The sequence below is a fragment of the Lepisosteus oculatus genome, chromosome 8 (assembly GCF_040954835.1).
Source record: "Lepisosteus oculatus isolate fLepOcu1 chromosome 8, fLepOcu1.hap2, whole genome shotgun sequence".
Classification (NCBI taxonomy): Eukaryota; Metazoa; Chordata; class Actinopteri; order Semionotiformes; family Lepisosteidae; genus Lepisosteus; species Lepisosteus oculatus.
The window spans coordinates 10,112,908-10,136,658 of NC_090703.1; the positions used below are offsets into that span (position 1 = coordinate 10,112,908).

A 23,751-nucleotide genomic window follows, 5' to 3' on the forward strand; every position below is an offset into this window, starting at 1 on the left:
AGCCTCACAGACGCAGGCGCACACAGCTCCGCTAATGAATTACACCCCTGTGATCCGGTCCAAGGGTTACCGATTCAACACGCGCGGCTCCCCCCCAGCAACACTGTGGCTACAGACGCCCAGCCCCTGCTGACTGGGGCTCCAGTCTCCCCACAATCCTCCACCAGCTTCGCCAAGCAGACAGAGGCAGTGACGTCCTCCTCACCCAATCCCTTGGTCTCATTTGCCTTTCTCCTGTTTTTACAATATGTGATGTGGTGTTTAAGCGGTGTGGAGATTTTTAATATCCGGCTGCAGGAGGAGTCTCAGAACTCACACAGCACAGCTTACACTCTGCTTTAAATGTGCAATTTGTGACTGATTGAGAAGCTCACAGGTTCCACGAAAATACAAGAGATGGGGTGTAATGACTACATCATCCCTTTCCCAATTCAGTTCTACAACATTACAGTACATTCTTTTCATTTTGCCAAATGGGGTCATTTTTTAAAGTAACACACTCTTTATTCTCTGATGATACCGGTCTTTGGAAATGATAAATACAGGACAATCATGCGTTTCCAGTAGGCAGAGGTGTTTTGTACAGGACTTCTGTCTTTTCCAGTGAGGTGCTCAACAGCCCATGTCTTACCTGTCCCAGGAGAGCATAATCAAGCCCATCCCAGCCAGAACCAGGACTGGGGGAGAGAGGTCTTTCACACAGTGATCCAGTTGAGCCCTGCAACAGCACAGATACACTGAGAGGAACCCCGCACAGCAGCAACTGTCTCCCTGTCATCACTGTCCATGTCCTCTCTCTGCACAGGGGTCTCTCACTCGGAATCGCAACCACAAGTTCCTTGGCTTCACTATACTGGTCAAAATATAGGAATTTCCTGCCTATAAGAAACCCCTGCTTGCAGGTGGGTCTGTATGTGTCTCTATTATTTCTAGCTTGGCTAGGGATGCATTTCTAGACATATATGTTTGTCAAAAACCTCAGATGGAAAACTTAAGACCACAACCACACTGATACACTTGCTGAGTATCTGCCTTTTTTTAATGTGGAAGCGCTCTTAAAATTAAACAGTAATGTTGTATTGAAAACAAACAAGACAGGACAAAAAAAGAGACAGAGAATGTGCACGTTAGTATTTCTGACCTGTGAATAAGTTGAAGGCTGTGGTTAGGGTTGGAGGGAGGCTTAGGATTGGGGTTGGGATTGGAGTTAGAGCCAGGGTTAGGTTTTAGGTCAGGAATGGATCAAGGTGGAGAGTTTAGAATTTGATGCTGGAGAGAGGGGCACATTAAACTGAGGTGGCCAAACAAGATCTCTAGACAATGTTTTTAGAAATGAAAAATGAACTCACTCTAACATCCGAGCCATTCCCACTCGACTCTCTGTCTTGGCCTGTTGTCACACAAGCAGACAAAACACGGACAGCAGTGTCACAATCTTGAGCCACAGTTCGCACGTGCCTCCAAGCTACACCATATAGATCACCTGGAAGTAATACAGCTGCCCCCTTGATAGTTACATCACAGAACATCGGACTGCAGAGAAGGACTGCTCGTATCCCATACAGATAGCTGGGAAAGTAAACCTATACAGCAGGCCGTTTATTCCACAGAGCTGCACAAGCTGTGAAGCTAGGGTTAGGGACAGTGTGGGACGTAGTTCAGAGCGAAACTGCAGTTTCATTACCAGACCCATAAAGAGTGGTGAAGTACAGCAGGAAGCTGTGTCCAGTGTTTTGTCAATGATGGTGATTACCAGACTGAAGGTGCCATACTCCGCCCTCAGCAGGTGAGTGACCAGGCCAGACAGTGTGGTCTGGTCTCCCCAGCTCCAGCGCGCTCTATTCAGGGTTGAGGACAAGGGCAGGTAGAGGTAAGGCAGGAAGCCGACCAGGAAGCAAGTCCCCAGCAGCACCACAGTGCGCACTGACAGTTCCTACAAGAGACGCAGAGAGAAGCCATGACTTACAGCGCTCAGCTCCAGTGTCAATGCCCCGTGAACACAGCTTGTACTCATAAACACAGCCTCCAGATTCAGAACTGTTCGTTGAGGAACTCACGTTGTAAAGAAATGCCATTAATCACCCAAGATACAGTCATTTCAAACCAGGACTTTTTAAATTATCATTAAAACAGCTTCAGATATTTACAGTAAAATTAAACACATAAAATTACCAACCATGTGCAATTGTTCCATCTTAATTGTTGTCTTGATCACGCATGATTTATGGAAATTAAATGCTCCACTGCAGGTGTGTGCAGGGCTCACCTGGTGTGTGTGAAGCCGATGGAGGACCCAGGGCACAATGACCACAACATACAGGACAAAGGTGTGCTGGTTACACAGGCCCAGGCCACAGCACAGCGCCCCCAGCTGGCCATACTGAAACACACACACATACACAGAGCAGATGAACAGAAGCCCCACCTGTCGATCACACTTCAGTGACTCCTGATCCTCAACTGAGAGGCAGAGCTGGGAACAGCTCCTTCATCTGCTCTCTCGTCAGAGTCCCCAGCCCAAATGGAAAAATCACACCCTGACCCAGTGTCTGTTATCTGAGACAGGCTTTGGCTTAAGGTGATCTCTGGCAGCTCTTGAGGCCAGAAGGATTTTTCCATTTTTGTGTTCTGCTTGAGCTCTCAGCGGTATACACCAAGGGAAACATTTATACCATTGCGGAAATAGTTCCTTTTTTTATTTAACCCAGACTTCCAAATAATGAATTCAGACCAAAAGAGAACAGGCGAGTCAAACAAGAAGAAATAAGAAAACACCAGACCACACTTCTTTCCTCAAAATCGGAGCCGACCCCAGCTAGGAGAGGGATTTAGACACGTATAAAACCATTCTTAGGGAAGCTATAAAGGGGGAAGTACTAAAATAGAGTGATCTCCTGCACAAACTGAAGAGACAACACCCCCAGCTCTGAGTGACAAGGCGGATGAGCCCGGGCGGTCTGTCCTTCGCCGGGCAGGATACCTTCCTCCTCTGGCCACAGGTCTCGGCTGAGCGGAAGCAGGCGGCCAGGGAGAAGAGCAGGCCGACGAAGAGGTTGTTGAGCGAGAAGACCTCGGCCACCATCGCCCACTGCCAGGCCAGCCTGGACAGAGCAAAGGCGCCCCCGGCCAACACTGCGCCGGGCCCCGCGTCATGGAGTCTGGGAACAGGCAGAGGGAGAGAGAGCAAAACCAGTGTCAGAGGACAGCACTGTTGCGATGAACCGCTTGGCAGAGCAGGAAAAAAGAACTGGATCTTCACACAGAGAGAGAGAGAGACACCGGGCTCTTTCATCTACACTGATGACCCGAGAACCTCGCAGGTCTGGATCAAAATGCTCTCGCAACCCATTCACCAAGTCAATGCACAAAGTGGAAAAGATACAGATTTTTGCAATAGATAAAAAGCTGACATCCCAGCCTCGGACACCTCCCAGTAGGATCTGCACAGATCCAGGACAAGCAGGGTCTTGAAATAAAAACAAATTGATTGAGCACCCCTCTCCGTGATGACAGGGCAACAGGCTCGGGGGCACCCGGGGCTGAACCCCTGCACAATCAATTAAAGTTTATAGATCAAATGCACAACAATACAGCAGCATGCAGCAGTAATTGCTGGCAATGAAATGTGTTTTCTGTGAGGTCACCAGCGGGGACAAAATGCTAAAAACCACAAAGTTCCAGAATAAGGTTACAAATGTCCAGCTGGACGAAGCTCCAGCTAGGATCTCCAGCGTCTTCTCTGCCAGCCAGCGGTCACACGCCCCTCCAGAACGGGCCAGGAGCACACCGCCGCCGCCGCAGACCTCCTTAGCAATTTAAATGTCTCCGGAAAAGAAAAAGTTTCTTTTCCCCCCCTCTCTTCGTCTCTTTTTCGGTAATTGAGGCGAACTTGGGATAATCTGTCATACACTAAAACCCCACCACTTATTACAGAGAGGGAGAGAGAGATGACAAATAAGAAAAGGGAGAGGGGAAAAAGGAAAAGAGAGGGAGACGAAGGTGGGGGGGGGGAGGGAGGAGGAGAGGAGTGGAGGATGGAAGATGGAAATGAAGGCAAAAAAAGTGGGAGAAAAAAAGCCCAGTCCCCAGCACGCTGGCTCTGAAATTTGAGCAGGCTTGACAATTAGGAAAGTCAGGCAGTATGGCCCTCTCCTCCATTGTGTGAAGTGGCTTAGAGTCTTCATCAGCCTATCAGCTAACTGACAGGCAGAGAGCTGCTCTATTCAAAGCTGCAGATACAAGCTGCAGGCCAAACGGCTGCCAGGTCCCTTATGACCCCACAATCCCCTGCCGGTGACAGCTTCAAGCTCCATAGCAAATTAGGCGCTCTCACATTACAATCGCAGAAGACAGATTCCATTAACGGTATCTGAAATTGAGTAGAGAGCAGGACTGTTATCAGACCTGACTCATAAGCACCGCTATTAATCACAGGCATGATACCATTTATACATTTCCAGCTCTCTGCCTGCCGCTGTGATATTCTGCCACAAAAGGCCTGATGAGACTTAGGAAAGGGAACAATAGAGCTTTCTGGGGAAAGCGCAGTAAATCAGGAAAAGAAAAAAAAAAACCCTCTCGCTGACTTCTTCTTTTTTTTTTTTAGCCGCTCTCCTTCTTCTCGTCTCGTCTCATGTGCGCAGACAGGAACGAGGGACAGGGAAATGCGGGGGGGCTGCTCCCCAGTCGCTGTACTGTTTGGGGATTTTGTTGTCAGTCAGGCGCAGGGAGTAAGGGACTTCAGATGAGGTGCCCTGGCCCCCCGCACCCTCAGTTCTACCCCCCTGTGTGGCAATTAACCCGCAGCGCCCGGGCCCGTATTCTGAGCTGGGCCTGGGGGCCGGGGGGGTTTGACTCTCACAGAGCCTCCGTCGTCTTCTACACTGCTGCTTTACAAACCCCTTGCTCGCTCTCCCGTTTCAACGGTACAGGAGATTTCTTTTTTTTTTCTCCCTGTTGCAGGCTGACATCTCTCTAAGGCTGCGCTGTCACAAGCGTTTACAACACGGCCATCACTGCTGACACCACAAGCCCCAGTCAGGCCGTTCACCCACCCCCCCCCGCACCCCAGAACTCCCCGATACTTCACTCTCTTCCATTATGCGGATGTATTTCTCAGTTCGAAAATGTGTTACAAAATAGACATTTTGTGAAAGTCATTCCGATTCGAGCAACAGGCCACGGGAAGAGAACAGAATTCTCCACATCTGCTTCAGTGGATCTAAACCAAAGCGGCACCATTGGGAATCTTCTCTCGCCACAATGCGGCAGGTTTATAGCCGAAATTCTGCCACAGCAGAGAGGTCGGATACAGGTTGGAAGACCAGGGCGGGTTCTGCAGCAGAGACACATTAATTTCCGTGCACTGCCGAGAAAATGAAATGCAGAAATATTCTTATGAGGTCAATGCCAGAACGCTGTCTCTGGGCACACAATGGCTAGCCATTCTGCAGTGCAGAGTGTTTCCCAGCAGCACCGGGAGAAGCCTGTCGTTGGACTGCCCCTGTCCCCCTGCGAGCTCTCCTCAAGGTCACCCATGAGGAAAGCACCACCAGGACCAGGGAGACATTTTAAAGTGTCAGTGATCAAAACGTTCATTGCTGAATCTGGCAGTTTGTTTGGGGGCCCTTTCCAGGCAATATGATCATGATACTGAAGGTTCACAGTGCCGCCTGGATGACACCTCCATTCCCAGAGACGAGTCCCCTGGACAGGGAGGACAAGTTCGCCTTACTAAAGGTGCACAGAGAAGACGTGAACTGCCCTTAATCATGACCCGGCTGGCTGACGTGCCCACTGACAAGCACTGACTTAGGTGTCTGAAAACAATACTGTGAAAAAGACTTTTTAACTAGAACAACCAGTGTTTTTAACCAAGTCCCCGGCCTGCAGGCGACACCTGTGCACACTGACGGAGACGCCATACAGACAGCCACTAAGGAGAGCACAGGAAACATTCCCCACAATACAGACCTAGTACTACACTCAGAGCTCCTTTCCCCCACCAGCAGGAGGCGCTGTAACAAAAACTAAAGGGCACATCGTAACTCAAAGTTATATGAGGTACACTCTGGTACACTGTGGTAAATGACAAAGAGACTGTCATGCATCACATTTTCACGACCCCAAAAAAGTCTAGAACTACAGTGATATTTACACAAAGAGTTACAAGAGTTTTCCAGGTTCTCCAATAAAAATATTATTTCAAGAACCCTTTGCGTACTGCTGCTCTATATTAGTAACTCGTAAAGGGCAAAACATTTTTTTCCTTTCTCACTCACCTATAAAGCAGCAACACCCCCTGTGACAGGGACTCAAGACACCACAGTATGAGTGAGCAATCACTAGAACACAGCATAACCACGCCCTCTGCTCCATCTGCTTCATCGCTGTCAAGCTCCCCTCTCAATACCATACAGCACTGACCCGGCCCACGACCAGCCACCTGCCATCATCTCAGGAATGTCTTCACAAGTAACCAGCACTCACAGGCAACAAGGGAGCAGAATAGCAAGAGATACCTTAACAAAACGGTCCATATCAAAAATAATTTTCCCCCGAGTGCGATTGAATTCTTAATCAGCCAGGGCTGTTTGGGGAACTGAGGGTACTTCTACCTGCATACAATATTTGACACCTAGTATTTCGTTAAAAGACTGCAAATTCTTCACAGTGTGGCACTGATAGATGAAGATGAAGCAGTGCTGCAATGTTTCTTGGGGAATGGTGTGCAGAAGACTTTGTGTCTTTGTTATTGTTCATCCCACTTCTCCAACTTAGCTTTTGGTGAGGGTTTCACTGTGTGTTAATTTTTTTGGTTTGTTTTGCTAGTTTATATGCAAAATAATTAATTGCAAAATCAGTCTTTTAGGTCTAAATTTCACTTTAATGTTAAAAAAACTCACGAGAGAATTAAAAAAAACTGGTACCGAACAGAATAAGTCGATATATGCTTCTTTTGGAAATATAACACCCAGAACACAATACTGCAATTTGTTTTCAAATGCGCTGTTAATCTGCATTTTGCCCATGTTTACATTATGTTTTGAATTGAATAATTTAGACAGCACCCAGACAGACCCACAGAGCTGTACTAAATTACAGCATAATGTTGTTCTATCCAATCGGTTAAATGGATCTCGGACTGCATTAATTGCGGTGGCAACAACTGTGTTGCTAGCAGTGTCATTAAGAAGAGCTTGAAAAGTAAGAATGTAATATTCATGGCTAGCGCGGAATGGAGACAATTGCTGGCCTACGGGCAGGAATATTAACTGGTACAGTACACTGCCGAACTCCATACAGTAATGAGGATATAATATGTTCATTAAACATCTGTTACATGGCATTAAAGGGATTGCTCCTCAGGGCAGCATTGGTCATGCTGCAAGGTTACAGTACAGCAGCTGAGCTCAACTTTATACTCCCAGCAGTCTCTGCAGCCATAGGGACATTTTCTAATGGGCATGCTGTTTGCCCCGACAAATTTTCAAGTAGCGTACACCTTCTTCCTGCCAACAAACGTCAACAAAAAAAAACCCCACACACCTCCTTTATCCTGCCTTTCCTTAACACCACTGCACACTTACTCGGAATACACTACAGCGCTATGAATTTGATGCTCCTATTGGAGGGAAACAATACAGCTGCCCATGTTTATGAAACACTGTCACCTCACACAACACTGGCACAGTTAATAAATTAGGCCTGCATTAAGCTTGCTTTGCCTGGGGGGCAGGTGCAAGACGAGTCTCAGTGTGCCAGAATTACTGTGCCAGTACCACAGAGGCAGAAATGTGCACTAGGTACAGTCATTCATATCAAGTGCATTTCCTCGGCTGTGGGGAAAGGGCATAAAGCGATACATGCCCTCTGCTGCTGCACCGAAGAAGCTTGTCAGCTCCTGCTGCACCAGGCCAGGCAGGGCGAGACACACAGACCTGCTCGCCCGTACCAAACCATCCTTCAGGAACCCTGAGCGCTGAAGAAAAGAGTAAGATTAGACAGACTAAAAAAGCAGAGAAACCGCTCAGTCTGAGCTCAGCGCGGCTCATTTGACAGCGAAGGGGAAAGAGGAGAAACGAAACAATGGAAAACAGACGGAATTCAGCAGAATTCCACTGCACACTGGCAGCCACCAGCCAGGCTGCGTTTCTGCCTGGTAACAGCAGCTGTTTTCCCCGAGTACAGCGTGGGGCCCAGGTACTGGGGGCCACTCAATCTGCCCCTCAGCACAGCGTCAGTGCCAGGCACACCCCCACTTCTCAAACACACCCTGCAGGCTCCAGCTCGTGGACTGGTGGTCTGCTAACCTCTTGTCACCGGAGGAAACAACAACGTCAGTGTTCCCTCATGCAAAAGCAAACCACAAAAAGAGTCAGGCACACGCCCAGCTCTGCTCTCTGATGTCTGGATGGTTGGAGCGAGAGCACTGGTATGACCATATGGTCACACACCTTATAAGGAATGCACCCTCCACTTTGCTGGAGAATTTTGCCAGCATGCTGCTGCTTTAGTCTACCAAGATATCCTCTGATTTAGGCAGGTTTCCTCTACACCGCTCTAAAAAGGCCTGTAATTAACAGTTAACATATGCAGTCAGCTGATGGCGTACAGAGAGATTAGACTGCATTTGTTTTAGAAATTATGTGTCTGCCGAATCAATACGTTAAGCCGTTATGTGACTCTGCTCTTTCCTTTCTGATATGGCTGACACAGACCAGGGCTGAACGTGATTAAAAATTCCCTGCTTCATACCGCAAGAGAGAACTAGAACAGCGAGACTTTGAAAAGGCACCGCTACAGTGAGAACTGAGAAACACCTTTTGATGAAGGAAGCGAAGGGTAATACCATCTACTTCACACTACCGAAAACTATAGCCTTGGATATAAGATGAGAATAAAATAGATTGCAATGCCAATCCAGCTTTGAAAATCAAAGCAAGCAATTAGGAAGAAAACACTGTGTAGCACCTCATCTGATTTAATGAAAAAAATAATTCAACTAACTACTAAAACCAGCTGGCTGCGAACTGTAAAACCTAAATCTCAATCAAATGAGTGACATCGGTGTTTTCAAGAGAACCATCAGAAAGAGGTCTCCTATGACAGTCCTGGTATTTTTAATCTCTTTGCAATTATTGGGAAAATGTCCCATTCAGGCAAACTGACCAGCCACATTGTTAACAAAGGCAGATACAGTAATTCCCAGAGAAAACAACAGTGGGCTGAGGTCTCATTTGGTTGTCTTCCTGGGAAAGTCATGGTGATGGCGGAGGAGCCAGACCTTTCTGGATGCAGTCCTGCGGAGATTATGACGCCACGGCGGCGATCACACAGAGCCTCATCCCAGCGCCTTGGACTTGCACCCCGAAATTACCCACTCCCACAAAACCCCCCCGGTCCTCCGTCTCACTCCCTGCCCTGCTCTGATCTCCAGCCATCAGCCAGTCCCGCCTCAGCCTGGATAATGACATAAACCTTCATTTTATTTTTTTTTCCCCATTTGAGAAAAACATGGATGATTAAAAAAAAACTAAACCCCATGTAAGCCTTTACTTAAGGGCTTAAAGGGTGTGACAGCCAGCTCGACTAAAATGTGATCCTTTGCTGCCATTAAAAGTGGTGTCCCTGTAATAAATTGTGATAGGAGGATGTTCAGTTGGGGATTACTTGCACAGTCGAGATTTGAAATAAAGTCCAGGCTTCCTCAGATCTGTCTTGCCCTCCAGGACATGTGGCCAGTTAGACCTTTCAAAAGAGATACTGGGGCAACACAGTCCAGTGCTGGGGCAACACAGCTGACCAGTGAGTGCTTCTTTCAGTACTGACCAATAAGCTACGAAACAGGATATTTAAGCAAATAACGATGGCACTGATCTCTTGTCTGTCTAGCACCTCTTGAGAGAAGATAATGGTGCATTTTCAGGAGAAATGGGAAGAGATGGCAGCTGATGTACTGAACTGAGCTGTTTCCTGACAAATCTGCATTCACTTGTTATCTAGAACAGAGCTAACAGCACATGAAACGGCACAACTTTAGTGCTCATGCGTGCTAAGGCAGGGAGTGTGTCCGACTTAATGCAGCCTTGAAACAACGAGGCCACAGCCTGGCCGTGTTTCCCCCTTCAGCCCAGCCTTACGTCCTGCGCACAAATGCTTGCGGTTTTCTCTCGGTCTTGCCCAGCCCTTAATTAAAAGTTAGAAGGCACATTCTGCATCCACGATGGAGAACACCCCCTTGTGAGAGAGATTATATTTTGTGGTCTTCTGTTGATGTGGTCTCTGTGACACAAAGCAGCCAGAAATCATCAACAATAAAAGAATATAAGATAAATAATAAAAACACAATGGATAAGAGGTGTTTAAATCTATAACTGCTCGTTCAATTGCAGGCACGGCCTCATCTAGTTAGTCTGGGCACAAAGTGAATCAGTAACAGCTTCTGACACTGTCGATTTACCCACTGGTGCCGCCAGCCACCATTCGTTTGGGATTCAACATCAATTAAAAGAAACATCTCTTCCCCAAGAACTGAAAATAAGACACATTTTTCCACCTAGTGTACTCAGCTTACCCTCATTGCTGTTGTGCAGCTACATACTGTAAGAAAAGTCTTCACAGAAATGTGCCCCTCCGTTTTAAACTTACAGGGGCTCACTAACTACTCACGGTTTCAATCTTTTCTTGATTTGAAAAATGCAAACAAAACCACACGACTGAAAGTGCTCCCGAGTCCGTCGATTGAAACCGCTTTGTGACGCACACCAGCTTCCCTTCCAGCAGCTTCGCCGCGCGGCGATGCTGAGGGCCTGCAGCGTGCACGCAGGCCTCCTCCCGGCGGGGGAGAGGCGATTGCCTTGGCTGCCGTCAGGCAGCACGCCGAGAGCTTCCTCTCCCTGACCCCAGCCCGCACGGCGCTGCCAGGCCCGGGGCCGACTTCAGGAAGCGGAACGGAGCCCAGTGCGGGTCGAGCCAGAACCCCGCAGCGCTCCAGACCGCTGTGACCCGAGCAGGACCTGAACCCGGGTCTCTCGGCGTGCAGCGCTGACAGACCACTATATTCAGACCTCTGGAGAAACCCCCACCTTGCACTTTAAAACAGCTGACTGCATACTGAACAATGCGTGACATACCTCTCAAGATGCCCAGATGGCAAACATTTACATAGCAAAACTGGAAGCTATTAGAAAGTAAACACACAAAGAAACATGAACTATACATAAATGGATATTATTTGGTGGCAGTGTAGTTCCACAGGGTTTAGCGCTGCTGCCCCACAGCTCTGGGTCCTGGTCCTGGGTCCACATGAGGAATCGTGGCAGTGTGAGTGCACCTGCCCGGTAACTGACTGCTGTCCCATCTAGAGCACATCCTGCCCTGCGCCCGCTGTCTGATAGCTGAGGATTCGTTTCACTACAGCCCTATAGTGGAGTAAACGAGCGCATATTGCTGTGCAATTTATTATTGGGTTAAAAATAATAATAATAATAATAATAATAATATAGCACTTTTCACTTATATAGCACTTTTCTGGACACTCCTCTCAAAGCGCTTTACAGGTAATGGGGACTCCCTTCCTCCACCACCAATGTGCAGCCCCACCTGGATGATGCAACGGCAGCCATAGTGCACCAGAACACTCACCACACATCAGCTATCAGTGGGGAGGAGAGCAGAGTAATAAAGCCAGTTCATAGAGGGGGATTATTAGGAGGCCATGATTGGTAAGGGAATGGGAAATTTGGCCAGGACACTGGGGTTACACCCCTACTCTTTTCGAGAAACGCCCTGGGATTTTTAATGACCACAGAGAGTCAGGACCTCGGTTTTACTTCTCATCAGAAGGACGGCGCCTGTTTTACAGTATAGTGTCCCCGTCACTACACTGGGGCATTAGGACCCACGTGAGCCACAGGGTGAGCGCCCCCTGCTGGCCCCACTAACACACTAACACCTCTTCCAGCAGCAACCTTAGTTTTTCCCAGGAGGTCTCCCCTCCAGGTACTGACCAGGCTCACACCTTTTTAGCTTCAGTGGGTTCCAGTTGTGAGTTGCAGGGTGATATGGCTGCTGGCTTTCCCCACGATGGGGCGGGAGGGGGTGTAGGGCCTGGTTTACCTGTCCTTTATGGACAGCAAGTTGAGTGTTTTTTTCCATTTGGCCGAGAACTACAATTAACCCCGCCATAAAATAAAAGCCTCACAAGATAAGTTTCTGCCTGAAAAGGGGCGCATGCTTGAGCAGGCTGGAGGACAGGCCAAACGGGAAAAAAACACTCAACTTGCTGTCCATAAAGGACAGGTAAACCAGGCCCTACACGCCCTCCAGCCCCATCGCGGGGAAAGGCACAGCGATGGCGCTCTGGACTTGCGGGGAGCGAAAACGGCAGTTTCGATTTCTGCCAGAGGTCACAGCTTTCATGAGCCAGCGGATCAGAGACACGACCTGGCCTTGCGTCGGCCTCGGGAGACCCTCAGCGCAGATTAGCACGGTGCTCAGCTAGACAAACAGAGCCAGGGAGGAGGCTGAGGCATAGTAGGTGGTGTGACACACGCGACAGGAGTGCAACACTGAGCAAACAGCGCAGCTCGCAGCAGTCTGGGGGGTCTGGACAGTGGCGATGAATACAGAGCAGGGATCAAGGGCAGCTGGGCCCTTCAGTGCCTACAGCAGATATACTGGCAGCCGAAGCCAGGAGCCTCTGAACAAACATTTCTTGCTCGACTCTTTGTACTGAGCAACACCGTGTCACCGTTGTACACAAACTGTGAACAAATCCACATGGTATCTTCTGTTTTGGTCTCTGTGATACATTTTGGTGAAAAGGGTCAAATCAGAACCACAGAAAAATCTGAAAAAAATCATCAGCCCTGTATTACAATGAAGAGATCAGATTCAAGTGTTTTCAAAAACCTGAAATTGATAAATAAACCTGTCTTCTATTATTTACCAACATGCTGTGTTTATACATAACTACAAATCTTACATGAAGTGTTGTAATCTATACTGTCCTCCCAGTAATCAGAAGGTTACATTATCTGTAGATATGCTGTAAGGTGTCCACTGTAGTGTCACAATCAGAAAGCCCTGCCCTGTATCTCCTAATCCCTTGAAAATAGGGTCATTCTGGGGTCATTCAAAGGTCACGGGCCAGGGGTCATCACAGGTTACAAAAGGGAATTATGAACTGTAGCAACGCCTTCTATACAAACTGCTATTTCCAACAGCACACACATTTCTAAACACCAGCATACGTATGGAAAATCAATACAGAAACTGAAGACACATCTTCAGACAGCAGATTCATTAACCAAATGCCTAGATGGGTGAAGCTGACCCTGAAGAACGCAGTGGACCAGGAAACTACTAGCAACCAAATTGGCATGATGGCTCATTTGTAATTGTTCTTTTGTACTAATTAATTACTTAAAAACCACTCAGATACAAGGATTATGGCAATCTGGCCGTAGACAGAGATCGAGTGGTACGGTTTTTGGGAGGATTAGAAAGAAGATACACATGAAGCTATAGCAGTCTAACTGAAACATCAATAGGCATGAAAGAAGCTCTTCAGGTGGGGAGCTGCGTCAACTTACGTAGGCTGCAAAGGAACAAGTAATAGGTTTATTCCATGCTGAAAAGAGAAGAAAGAAAAAACAATGTTTCGGCTGTGGAGCCTTCTTCAGGTGTGAGACGCTCACACCCAAACAAGGCTCCATAGCCGAAACGTTGTGTTTTCTTTCTTCTCTTTTCAGCATGGAATAAACCTATTACTTGTTCATAAAAGAAGCTTGTCTACATAGAACAGAAGCTTCACCCGATGTTATCAAATAAAGCAGAGAAAAGGCGAGATCCTTTGTTCTCTGGGGAAAGCAGAGTGTCTGTCTACGACTTGCCATAACCCAGTCTTACCTAAGACTTTTAAAATGCAACCCATTCCAACTATTCTATATTTAAATTAAAACATAATTAAAAACAGTACTAGACTCTTTAAGGTCATGGCTTGTAAATGTTCTTAAAAAATAAATGTAACAGATTTAAATTAGTGATTGCCAATGTGCTATAACAGAAGCAGAAGTCCTCCAATGCCGTTTTGTATGCAGACTCACTCGTTGTGTACTCAAGATCTCAGTGTTTTTAAACAGATGGGGAAAGTCTGCAACCTCCCCCAGCAATCTCACAGTCCCGGCCATGACCTTCCACCCAACAGCACAGAAAGGTTAAGAGGATAAAGAACTTCCAGGTCAGGGGGGATTAGCAGGAAATTGAGTTCTGAACCAGGGATCATCACCTTCCTTGGTAACTGTATCAGCTTCAACCCCGGTAGGCCCTGAAGCTCCCAGCTGTGGCTGCTACCCCAGACTTCCTGGACGCAGTACTCCTAACGTTACCCCTCTGCTGTCACGCAGTCCTGCGCCCTCAAGAGCACCAGGTAGCCAACTCTGACCACGTGGCACCAAAGAATCTTCTTGGTTCGTCGCCAGACCGAGCTCCTGGCCAACACTGTCGTTGCTTCCAGAGCTTTTGTCACTAACGACTGGAAAGCATCTAAACAACCTGCAGCTGTGCAGTGCAAGGTCTGCCCAATACAAGAATAAATTCACACATGCCACTGACACAAGGCTGGCTCTATGATTTCACCTGTGGTCTAAGCGAAGACATTATCAAGCAAACCTATCCTTCAAGCAGGTACAAAAAATCTGAAGTATTCTCTTATTGTAATTATAGTACTATAATCTTATTATAGCGCTGTTTTAAAATGAATACTAGAGTTTCAGAATTAAACTAAAAGCACAAGATATCTTATTACATCTATTAGAGTGGTTATACCTTAAGCACTGGATATCTCTGTATACCAAAGAACATTGCAATATCTGTATCAAGAGTACAGGAAATAATAGTAATGTGAAACTTGGGTGCTTTAGGGATCTCAGAAAATTAAAAAATTACAATCAAAGAAATTACCAAAAGTAATGGGCCATGAGCTGGAAATCCCAATTCAGTTTGGAAAACAAAACATGCAGAAATAACAAAACACAATGTGTCTCTGCTTAACAGATCAACCAATCAAAAATTTACAGACGATCATTATCTGGACGTCATTTTGGGAATGTGTGTCTTCGGTCTGAGAAATTACAGATAAACCAATGACACCCACAGCTGTACAGAACTTCACATTTGAAACTAAATAAATGAAAACGCGCCAAAACAGAACAGCAGTCCAGCTCTGCACATGAAGGCGGCGCCGCCGAGCGTACCTGCAGACACTGAAGCACAAGGCTCCGGCTGCCATCGCGCCCAGCAGGCCGGCCAGCACGTTCACGCTGTAGGCTGGGGAGCCCAGGGGCAGCAGGTCCAGGGCCAGGCGAGACAGCAGGGTGAACACGGGGTACCCGGGAGGGTGGGCCACCTGGAGGGGCAGAGGAGGACTCCCGTCAGGGCCGGGCACGCCGAGGAGCGCCGCAGCCCAGGCTCCGAAACCGCAATTTCAACACGAGGCTGAGCGGGAAGGGGAAAAGAACAGGAGCAGAAGGAAACGGCCAGCCAGAGAAACAGGAGGAGGAGAGCGCTGTGGAAAGCTGAGATCCCGAAAGCAGGAGAGGAAAGACAGACTGGAGAGTGCTACTTAATTAAACGTCTGTACTCTTAATTAGGGTTCCTTATTGAAAGCTGCGTGTTTATTTCTAAAGGGGCGTCCCTAGTGAGAGAAAGGGCTGTGCTGCGCTCCTACAGAGCTACCCTAACTCCACGGAAGAGCTCACCCTGCCCCCCACAGCAGCACGAGGCGTCTCCTTCCAAGGGTGACCTGCCAGTCCAACACGCCCGGCGCTTCTCAGCGCCAGCTCCACACTGCTAACCTGCTGCAAGCCGACAGCGCTGCCTCTAGGGACACGCACAATCTGAGCAATTAGCCTAAGTCTCATAAAGACTGATAAGACAGAGTTATTAACGACAAACTCATCCCCATCGCTGATTAAGTCTCTTCAATCTTAGTCTGTGGGTCTCTGGGAGAATTGACTCAAATGAAGGCTGTGCACTTGACACCAGTTCAGCGTGCAAGCCTTCTGTCACCCTCCAGGAAAACTGAACCAGCTTTGTGGGAAAAGCGCGGGGAGAAGTTGAGGGTGGAGGGGCAGATGGGGCGAAGACACAGGTAGGCAGAACTGATCCGGGAGGCAGGGAGAAGCAAGCAGGAAAGAGCGTGAGAGGAAGAGAAGGGTGGAAGCAGCAGGCAGAGACCCAGGCGGAGAGAGCAGCAGCTGACGGAGCTGCGGACGAGCTGGCAGGGAGGAGACGGGCAGAGGCACCAGCCGCAGGAGAAAAAGGTGGCCGCAGAGGGAAGCAGGGAGGGGGGATGACAAGAGACGGGGACGGGGAGATGCAGAAGCACAACAGCGCGCGGGAGGGCGAGGCACAGCAGAGGCCGACCAGCAGCAGGGCCGGGAGCAAGGCAGAGGGGCCGTGGTACCGCAGGAGGGCCGGGCAGAGGGCAGCGGATCGCCCAGGGTCGTGAAAAGGAGCTGGGTGCAGAGGTGCGAGCTACAGGCACCCGGCACAGAGCGGCGGGGCAGAGGACAGGCCGAGGGCAGCGGCGCCGCGGCAGCAGCTCGTGGCGAACAGGCGGGCCACACGGACTGCGGCACTAACGGCAGGATTACTGGCATAGTGACACCGACACAGCCTCCCTAAAAGGATCACAGCGGCGTAATAAACTTTATTAAATAATAAAACTTATTAGAACTGTTAACCCGATTTAGTTCATTCTTCGCGGCTTACACACACACAAAAAAAAGAGGGGGGTATAATAAGCCTTATACCGTACATAAGGCAAAGCCTACAAAAGCCATCGCCTTACCATTGACTTTAATTGGATTTAAAAAACGGGTTGCAAATTATAGCATTCTGCACTTCTAACTTGGTAAAATAAGTGTATAGAAAAAAAACCTGTAGCCTGAAAGTAAATTAATCTGCTTTCTGCCCATGCTTAATTAAACTTCCTTAATGCTTATAAGAGTTAATGAGTGAATTGATTAAACAATACGGCTAATGCTCACCCCCAGCTCACAGGCAGCAGTGATCAGCTCTCCTGTGGAAAAAATAGAGAGCGAAATTAATGTAAACCCAATAATTACTATTAAGAGATGAGTCCCCTCCAAAGTTTTCCCAATCCAAATACTTGCACTGGGGTTTTGCATTAATTTGCCTGGATCAAAACCTGCAAATCTTCCCAGCGTGACATTTCCTAAGCGGCACGCTTGTTCCCTTCATCTCTCCCCGCTCCCCCGACCCTCCTCCCAGCGCCCGCCTTCCCCTTGCGTGCCCCCTCCGCAGCTGGTCGCCCTCCCCGCCGCCAAACACACACACACCCACCCACCCACCACCGAGAGGCAACAAAGCCCCTCTCTCCCCGCCTAGCAGTGTACCCCACCACGGCCCCGGCAGGCCTCCAGCCTCTCCCCGCGGCAGGAAGGACACAGGCGCCGAGAGATACAGCGCTAAACACGCCGGGGCAAGGATAAGGCTCAGTAACCCAGGGGATAAGTCTGCAGTTTCTGCAGGGCTACAGCTCGGCAAGCCAACCCCCAGCTCTTTACCGTCTTCATTTCTCCATCCCTTTAACCTGCATCAAACATCATTCCTCGCTGAATTGGAGCCGCATGCTTAGTTTAAGCAGAGCCTCCCTTCCCCGTCTCCATGCTCAGATCCCCTAAGAAGCACTACACACTCTGATGCGCACAATATCTTGTCACTGCATTTAAAATACCCTCCATTTTAACACTAATAAGTGAAGAAAACTGCAGAAACGTTGCTGCTGGCAAGCACTGCCTCCCTGGTGCAGCATTTCAAACACTGAAGGGCCACAGATGCAGACACCCCTCATTAACTGTTTGAAACATTTAACTCAAACAGGCTGAAATGTCACTTAGCAGCAGCGTTCTGCCCTCTCCTGTTAACGACTTTTAAGATGGCATGAAAAAACCTGAATTTTTTTAAGTGTCTTTCTGCTTGACCTCTGATCCCCCCTAGAGCTAGGTCAACTGATCTTAGAGAAAGAAGGCACATTCGAACAGCACCAATTAATCACGTCCTTTCTACCTTGCAGACGTGCCTGCTCAAAACATCACGACAGGGCATCGACAGCTCTTCAGTCACTCTCTCTTTAATCGATTTCTCACCCAATCCTTTCCTTGGCATCTAAAAACAGTTTTACGTGTTACTAAGGACCATCTGCTGATGCACTAAGAAAGCAACTCATTCATGTGGCTAAACATGATGGAAATGATCTTTAAAAATCCAAAACCGGGGGTATCGCAGGAATGAGGAAATGTGGCAAAACGTGGAGTTTATGGGGAGGAAATCAGGAGCCAAGTATCTGTGTGATTCCAGGGCACAGCAGACAGTCTGTTCATAATCCTGCCATTTCCACACTCTCATTCCTAGACAACAGCCTCACTGTGAGCTGCACTGAGCCACTCGGGGGCAAATCACACCTAAAGAGATTAAAAATGTGAAATCGAGACCTGGAGAATTCAGAGGCGCACAAGACTGGCTCTATCAGAGCAGCATCCTTTACCATCCCTAAAGACTGTGAGATGGGCTGGATGGCGTTTCAAAGCCTCTCGCTCCAGTGCAACGGCGCTGCTCAGCTCCTACCAGGCAGTGCTTCAATACGGGCATTGTAGAAGGAGCAGTTCATCTGCATCCTGCCTGTGGGGAGGAAGCCAGCCCTTTCGCCAACATCTCCTACCAGGCCAAACCTCGGGGAAACTCACTGACAAGGGGCGCCAGCTGCTCCCTCAGTCCTCACCAACCTTTCTATCTGAAATCAGGTCTCATGTGCAGACTGTAACAGGGCCGCAGTGCTGTCGGTCTATATCCAGCCTGGAATTCTGTCTTTAGATGCACTGATGCTCGGGGGTTTGGAAGTCCCCACTTCTCCTCTCCAGATGAAACCCGGAAAAGTCCGTGCACGGCTCCAATTCATCATGACAAAATAAGTCATTAGAAATGATCCACTGTGAGCAAAGTCATACAGATACGGGAGGCTGGTGCAGGATGAATCAACAACTAGCTTCGACCCGAACCCGGGTTCGAGTGCCATCAATTAATTAAATTAATTAACCCAAAAGCTGAAGCCACAGGGCTAACTACCACGCCATCCACTGCGAATTAATGAAAATGGCCTTAATTTATGGGTCACCTCGACTTTGTACAATCAGTGGTTTAAAATCAAAAGCTTTATAATGAAGTAAAAATATCAGGTGCTTTAATGTAGTGTGGTGATAGGGGGGCACATGCACTGGATATGTTAAGAGCTCTGCAGCACCCCTGGGTGAACTGTCAGAGGGATTAGGCTTCTGGGGCTCCCACTGCACTGCTGTCCCTAATCACTTTCCCTACACATGATCACATTTCCAATTCTAATTCTGACGGCGGGAGAATCCGCTGACTCTTCACAAGTGCGACATGTCTTCTGAATAATGAGTGTATTAATTCACAACAGGCTCCGAGTGCTGCCCCTGTCACTTCATTGTCATTTTCACAACACTATCCCCCACAATAAAATATCTATTACCATAATCTTCACTTTTCTGTCACATGCATCTCCACTTTCGGCAAAGTTTCCTTCAGAGCGTCTCCGTAACACCTCTTGTATGCTAATCAAGGTTAAAATGCTGCATAAATGGCGTTAAGACACTAAGAAGATAACTGTGTTTTGCAAAATCTTGTTTGCATGTGCAATTCCTCCGTCATACGAGCACACCCACAGGAGCTGGGGCACAGGCCACATCCGAGATGAAGACAGAAAATGTTTTCAGATTACAATCCTGCTCCACTGGTCACAAATACAAATCCCCTACCGGCAACGAAGTGTCCACACAGTCAGCAGAAGGTTGCTCAGACCCTGATCCTGCACAGCCACTACATGGCCACTTTCAAGAGCACCCCCACAGCACCTTGGAAACGTGTCAGTGCTGGCCAGGAGAGATCTATAATTGAGTCCATGCATTTATTACAGGTTTGGAAAATCACAAACAGATCACACACAGTCCCTCTCCAGGGCTAAGGCTGGCCAACACTGGTTCCAGTGCATCCGACGGCCAGCAAACAACCTATTGCTGCTTTCTGAAGGCCCAGAGACCTGTCCTGAGGATCACAGAGGCCTGGTCAGCCCCAGCGGGGCAGCAGTGAGACGGGGGAGCTGTGAGACCCACTGTCTTCCCTTGCCTGTCTTTAATCTCTGTCCACCTCAGACAGCTTTACTCCAGCCTGGCTTCTGGCACACTGCAGGCTTTGGGGATTAGTTTGTAAATTGAGGGCTTTCAAATTTGTTAAAGTGGCAGCAAATACCAGATTAGCGAAATCAGCGTTAACAGGTGTGAAGCAGTTTGCAGCCAGGTACAATATCCATCGCTGGCAACATATGTTAAATAAGTACAGGGATTTTTTTTTTTTAAAGACAGAAATCTGGCCAGTCTATTGCATCAGCAAATATACAATTCAACCAAAGCTGGGTTTGATATGGAAAAGCTTTTTTCTTTGTGTTGACTTAAAAAAAAAGAGAGTTTCTGTTTCAGGAAACCAAAATAACTTTTAATTTGAAAACAGCAGATGCAAAACATAAGATGTTCACTATCCTTTTCATGGAAAAACACCCCTAAGCTCCTAACTCAGGATCCTCATCTTTGTGTAAATCTAGTGGTGACCCCAGAATCCTAATGCTGTACCTCTCCTGGCAACGTTCTGTAGGACAGTGCTTGGAAACAGGGGGCAATAGTCACAGACTCTCAACTCATCTGAACTTTTCACCGTCCATTATGAGGAAACCTAATTCCCGATGAGGGTCGTGACAACCTGAAGTCAACTCAAGACGCTTATCCCCCACCCCACTAATTAACCTAGCGAGTCTGCCATCAGGAGGGGGGAGGACACTGGAGCACCTGGACTAATCCCTCCAAAACACAGTGGAGAACATGCAGACTCCCTACAGAAGGTGCTCCAGTCTGGAACTGAACGTAAGTTATGAGTGCTGTGAGGCAACTGCGCAAACCAGCCCTCCACAGTGACAGCACCAACTGAAATCATTCCACTCAAAACAATTCAAGAATAAAAGGTGCTGCAATGGACATTTCTGCACTGCAGGTTTCCATCTTGTTTGCTAGCAGGCTCTGGTAGCCCAGGACGTCCAATTTAAGTGCTCTGACGAAAAAGCAGTGCACATGGAGATGAGCTACCTCGTAGCTAAACACCTACTTGTCAGCAACACTAACAGCACAGTTGCTATGGTTGAGTATCAAAACATGACTAAGTGCGTTTCAGTTCCTCTGTACCGTTTGAAGACCTTACGGGCTACACTAAAAGTAACGTCAAATTGAAGGGGAATTCATTTGAATTTACAAAGGGGCATGTTTATATAGATATAGGATCAAAACGAACGCTTGTTCCAGAAAAGAAATGAAAGAGGTGTTCACTTTCATTTTCACATCAATCAAATGTTCGTATGAACTGAACTGTGAACGTCGGATTAACTCTGACTTCTGTTCCAATGAAATTCAGGGCCTTAACATATTAAAACGCGTTAAATTAACCGGGACTATTCCACAGTCGAGTAGTAAACGACACGGTACACGTCGATCATCATGATGAAGCAGGTAACACCTGTGCCCCACTACTGTGTACAGAAACGACACACATTCACACGAGCTAAAACATTCAGCATATTTACGAAAGTAACTTTTCAACTCAAAGAAACCAGAAGCTTGCAATATATATAATTTGAAAGGGGTAATTGTGGGTATGTTTCTATTGACTAAAACGCCATATCAGAGTGAAAGGAACGCAAGGGAGAGACGCCCGTTGCTCGGGGGACGAGGGTACAAGTCTATCTACACAGTAGACAGGTATCAGGCTGCCGTTCAATCAATATTGAAGGTGAAACACGTCAAAGACAAAGCAGCGTTTATCCTCTCCGACTGCTACTCACTCTACCTGAGTCTCCGCCCGGGACTGTCCGTTGCACTCTAGGCAGGTACACGGCCGCCACGCCGGCGGCTGTAGCGCCGCTCAGCAGCCAGCTACCCCAGGACACCGGCCCGCCCGGCCGCGGTGCCGACATGTCGCTGGAGCCCGCTGAGACGTGTTACCGCCGGGCTGGTATATATGACTACAGACTGTCCGGTCTTTAAACCGCAGGGAACAGATCGCATAACCCCGCTGACCGCTCCGATAAACAGCCGCTGCGTTTTCCGGAATCAGGTATAATATTGGGGTGCGTTATCTGCCAGCATGAACACTACTCGACCCACAGAAGCTACCACTTAATAAAAATTCCAGTCCCAGGCTAGCAGGAGAACCAGTTAAACCAGATCAGTCTTTTTCTTTGTCAGGGAGAATCTCCAGCCACAGAACGAGTAAGGTCTCTGGCGCTGTATTTTTTTTTAGCATGCGAAGAGCACTTGCGTACATCGCCTTTTCGGACGATTACGTTTAGTTTTCCTCTAAAAAGAAAAAAAAAACCTTGCGTGCAATACAATATTAATTTAAAAATCGCCCGAGTAGACCGCTAGTTTTCGGCTCCATGTGTTTGCAAACAAGCTTCGTTTTGGTCCTCTTCCTTGTCTATACCATCTGAGCTTCCGTAGTGGGGGGGGAGCTTTGTTAAGGTCCACATCGGCTACTAAAGTAAATAAGCACACTGAAACACATGCGTATACTGTATTTAAATCTCAATACACAAACATAAAAACACACTTAGTTCTTTTAATGTCCGCTTCACTTAACTGAATAGCGATTTTCACCTGTGATCACCGTCTACCCTGCCTGTTGGCTCCATGGTACAACCGACAGTTTTGAAAGAGGGTCCCGCCAGTGTGTACGAGGTGTTGCGCCGACTCGCGGGCGCCTCCTATCGGCAAGCGGTGGGGGTTCAGCCGGCTGTGAACCGGTCACGGCGCTGTATTGGCTATCGAGGATCGTGATTTTATTGTTGTTGTTTTTTGCGAAGCGACCACTGGTTTAAAGTGACAAATCTAACAACATGCGAAGGGAGGCTCGTCGTTTTGATGAAGCCCAACAATGAAAGAAAGATAATTAATGTTTCATTTTTAACCGGAATTAAAAACGGAAACACACTAAGACCATATATTTCGCACTTTTCTTATTAATGGAGCTATGCCGGCCGATTAGCCTATCATAAATCTCTCATAATATCATACACGGGTAGGCTAATCGGCCGGCATAGCTCCATTTATAATAAAGTAAACAGGTTTAAAGTTTCGTTTCTTCTTGTTGGCCCGCTTGGTAAATAAGACCAAGTTCCTGGATTGTGCACAATTCTGGAGTGGTTTAAAATCTCTCACGCTACTTTCTAAGCTAGGACAGGACAGAGCAACCAGGTAAACAAGGTTATTGAACCGAGATTGGCTCATTCTCCCCTGGAAGAAAAGGACAGAAAATCTCAGAATCGCAGTGAAGCTTTTCCTGAGATAAAGATGTTTATGTCACTTGTTGGTAAAAGGCATGCCCTGGTAAATACCGCAACCATTCTTAAACTCAAGGTATTACAAAACGAGGTTAAAGCCCTTTGTGAAATCCAGACAATGGCAAACTACAGGTTTACTGTCGGTTCTTTACTTGAGCTACGCAAAATGCTTTTAAAATATTGACAAACCATGTAAACCTTAATTCAAACACAGGAAAGCGAAAAGTTTTAAAGCCTTTGAAAACTGTTGTGGTCGTTTAAAATCT

At 47.7% G+C, this 23,751-nt stretch overlaps 1 protein-coding gene across 3 annotated transcripts in view; it reads right to left on the reverse strand.

Annotated features, from left to right (window-relative positions):
* The window catches only part of tmem260 (transmembrane protein 260), a 33,002-nt gene extending 10,153 nt beyond the window's left edge, over window positions 1–22,849 (reverse strand). The window contains exons 1-9 of one of the 3 annotated variants that reach the window (XM_015350642.2): window positions 18,816–21,983; window positions 18,100–18,198; window positions 17,058–17,089; window positions 15,261–15,412; window positions 2,981–3,158; window positions 2,267–2,380; window positions 1,754–1,933; window positions 1,350–1,390; window positions 632–718 (exon numbers count right to left, since the gene is read on the reverse strand). In XM_015350642.2, coding sequence (XP_015206128.2) covers window positions 632–718; window positions 1,350–1,390; window positions 1,754–1,933; window positions 2,267–2,380; window positions 2,981–3,158; window positions 15,261–15,295 — 635 coding nt within the window. In that variant the 5' untranslated portion in view covers window positions 15,296–15,412; window positions 17,058–17,089; window positions 18,100–18,198; window positions 18,816–21,983. The other 2 variants (XM_015350643.2, XM_006632379.3) reach the window with 2 other exon arrangements.
* Window positions 22,850–23,751: the final 902 nt, after the last annotated feature.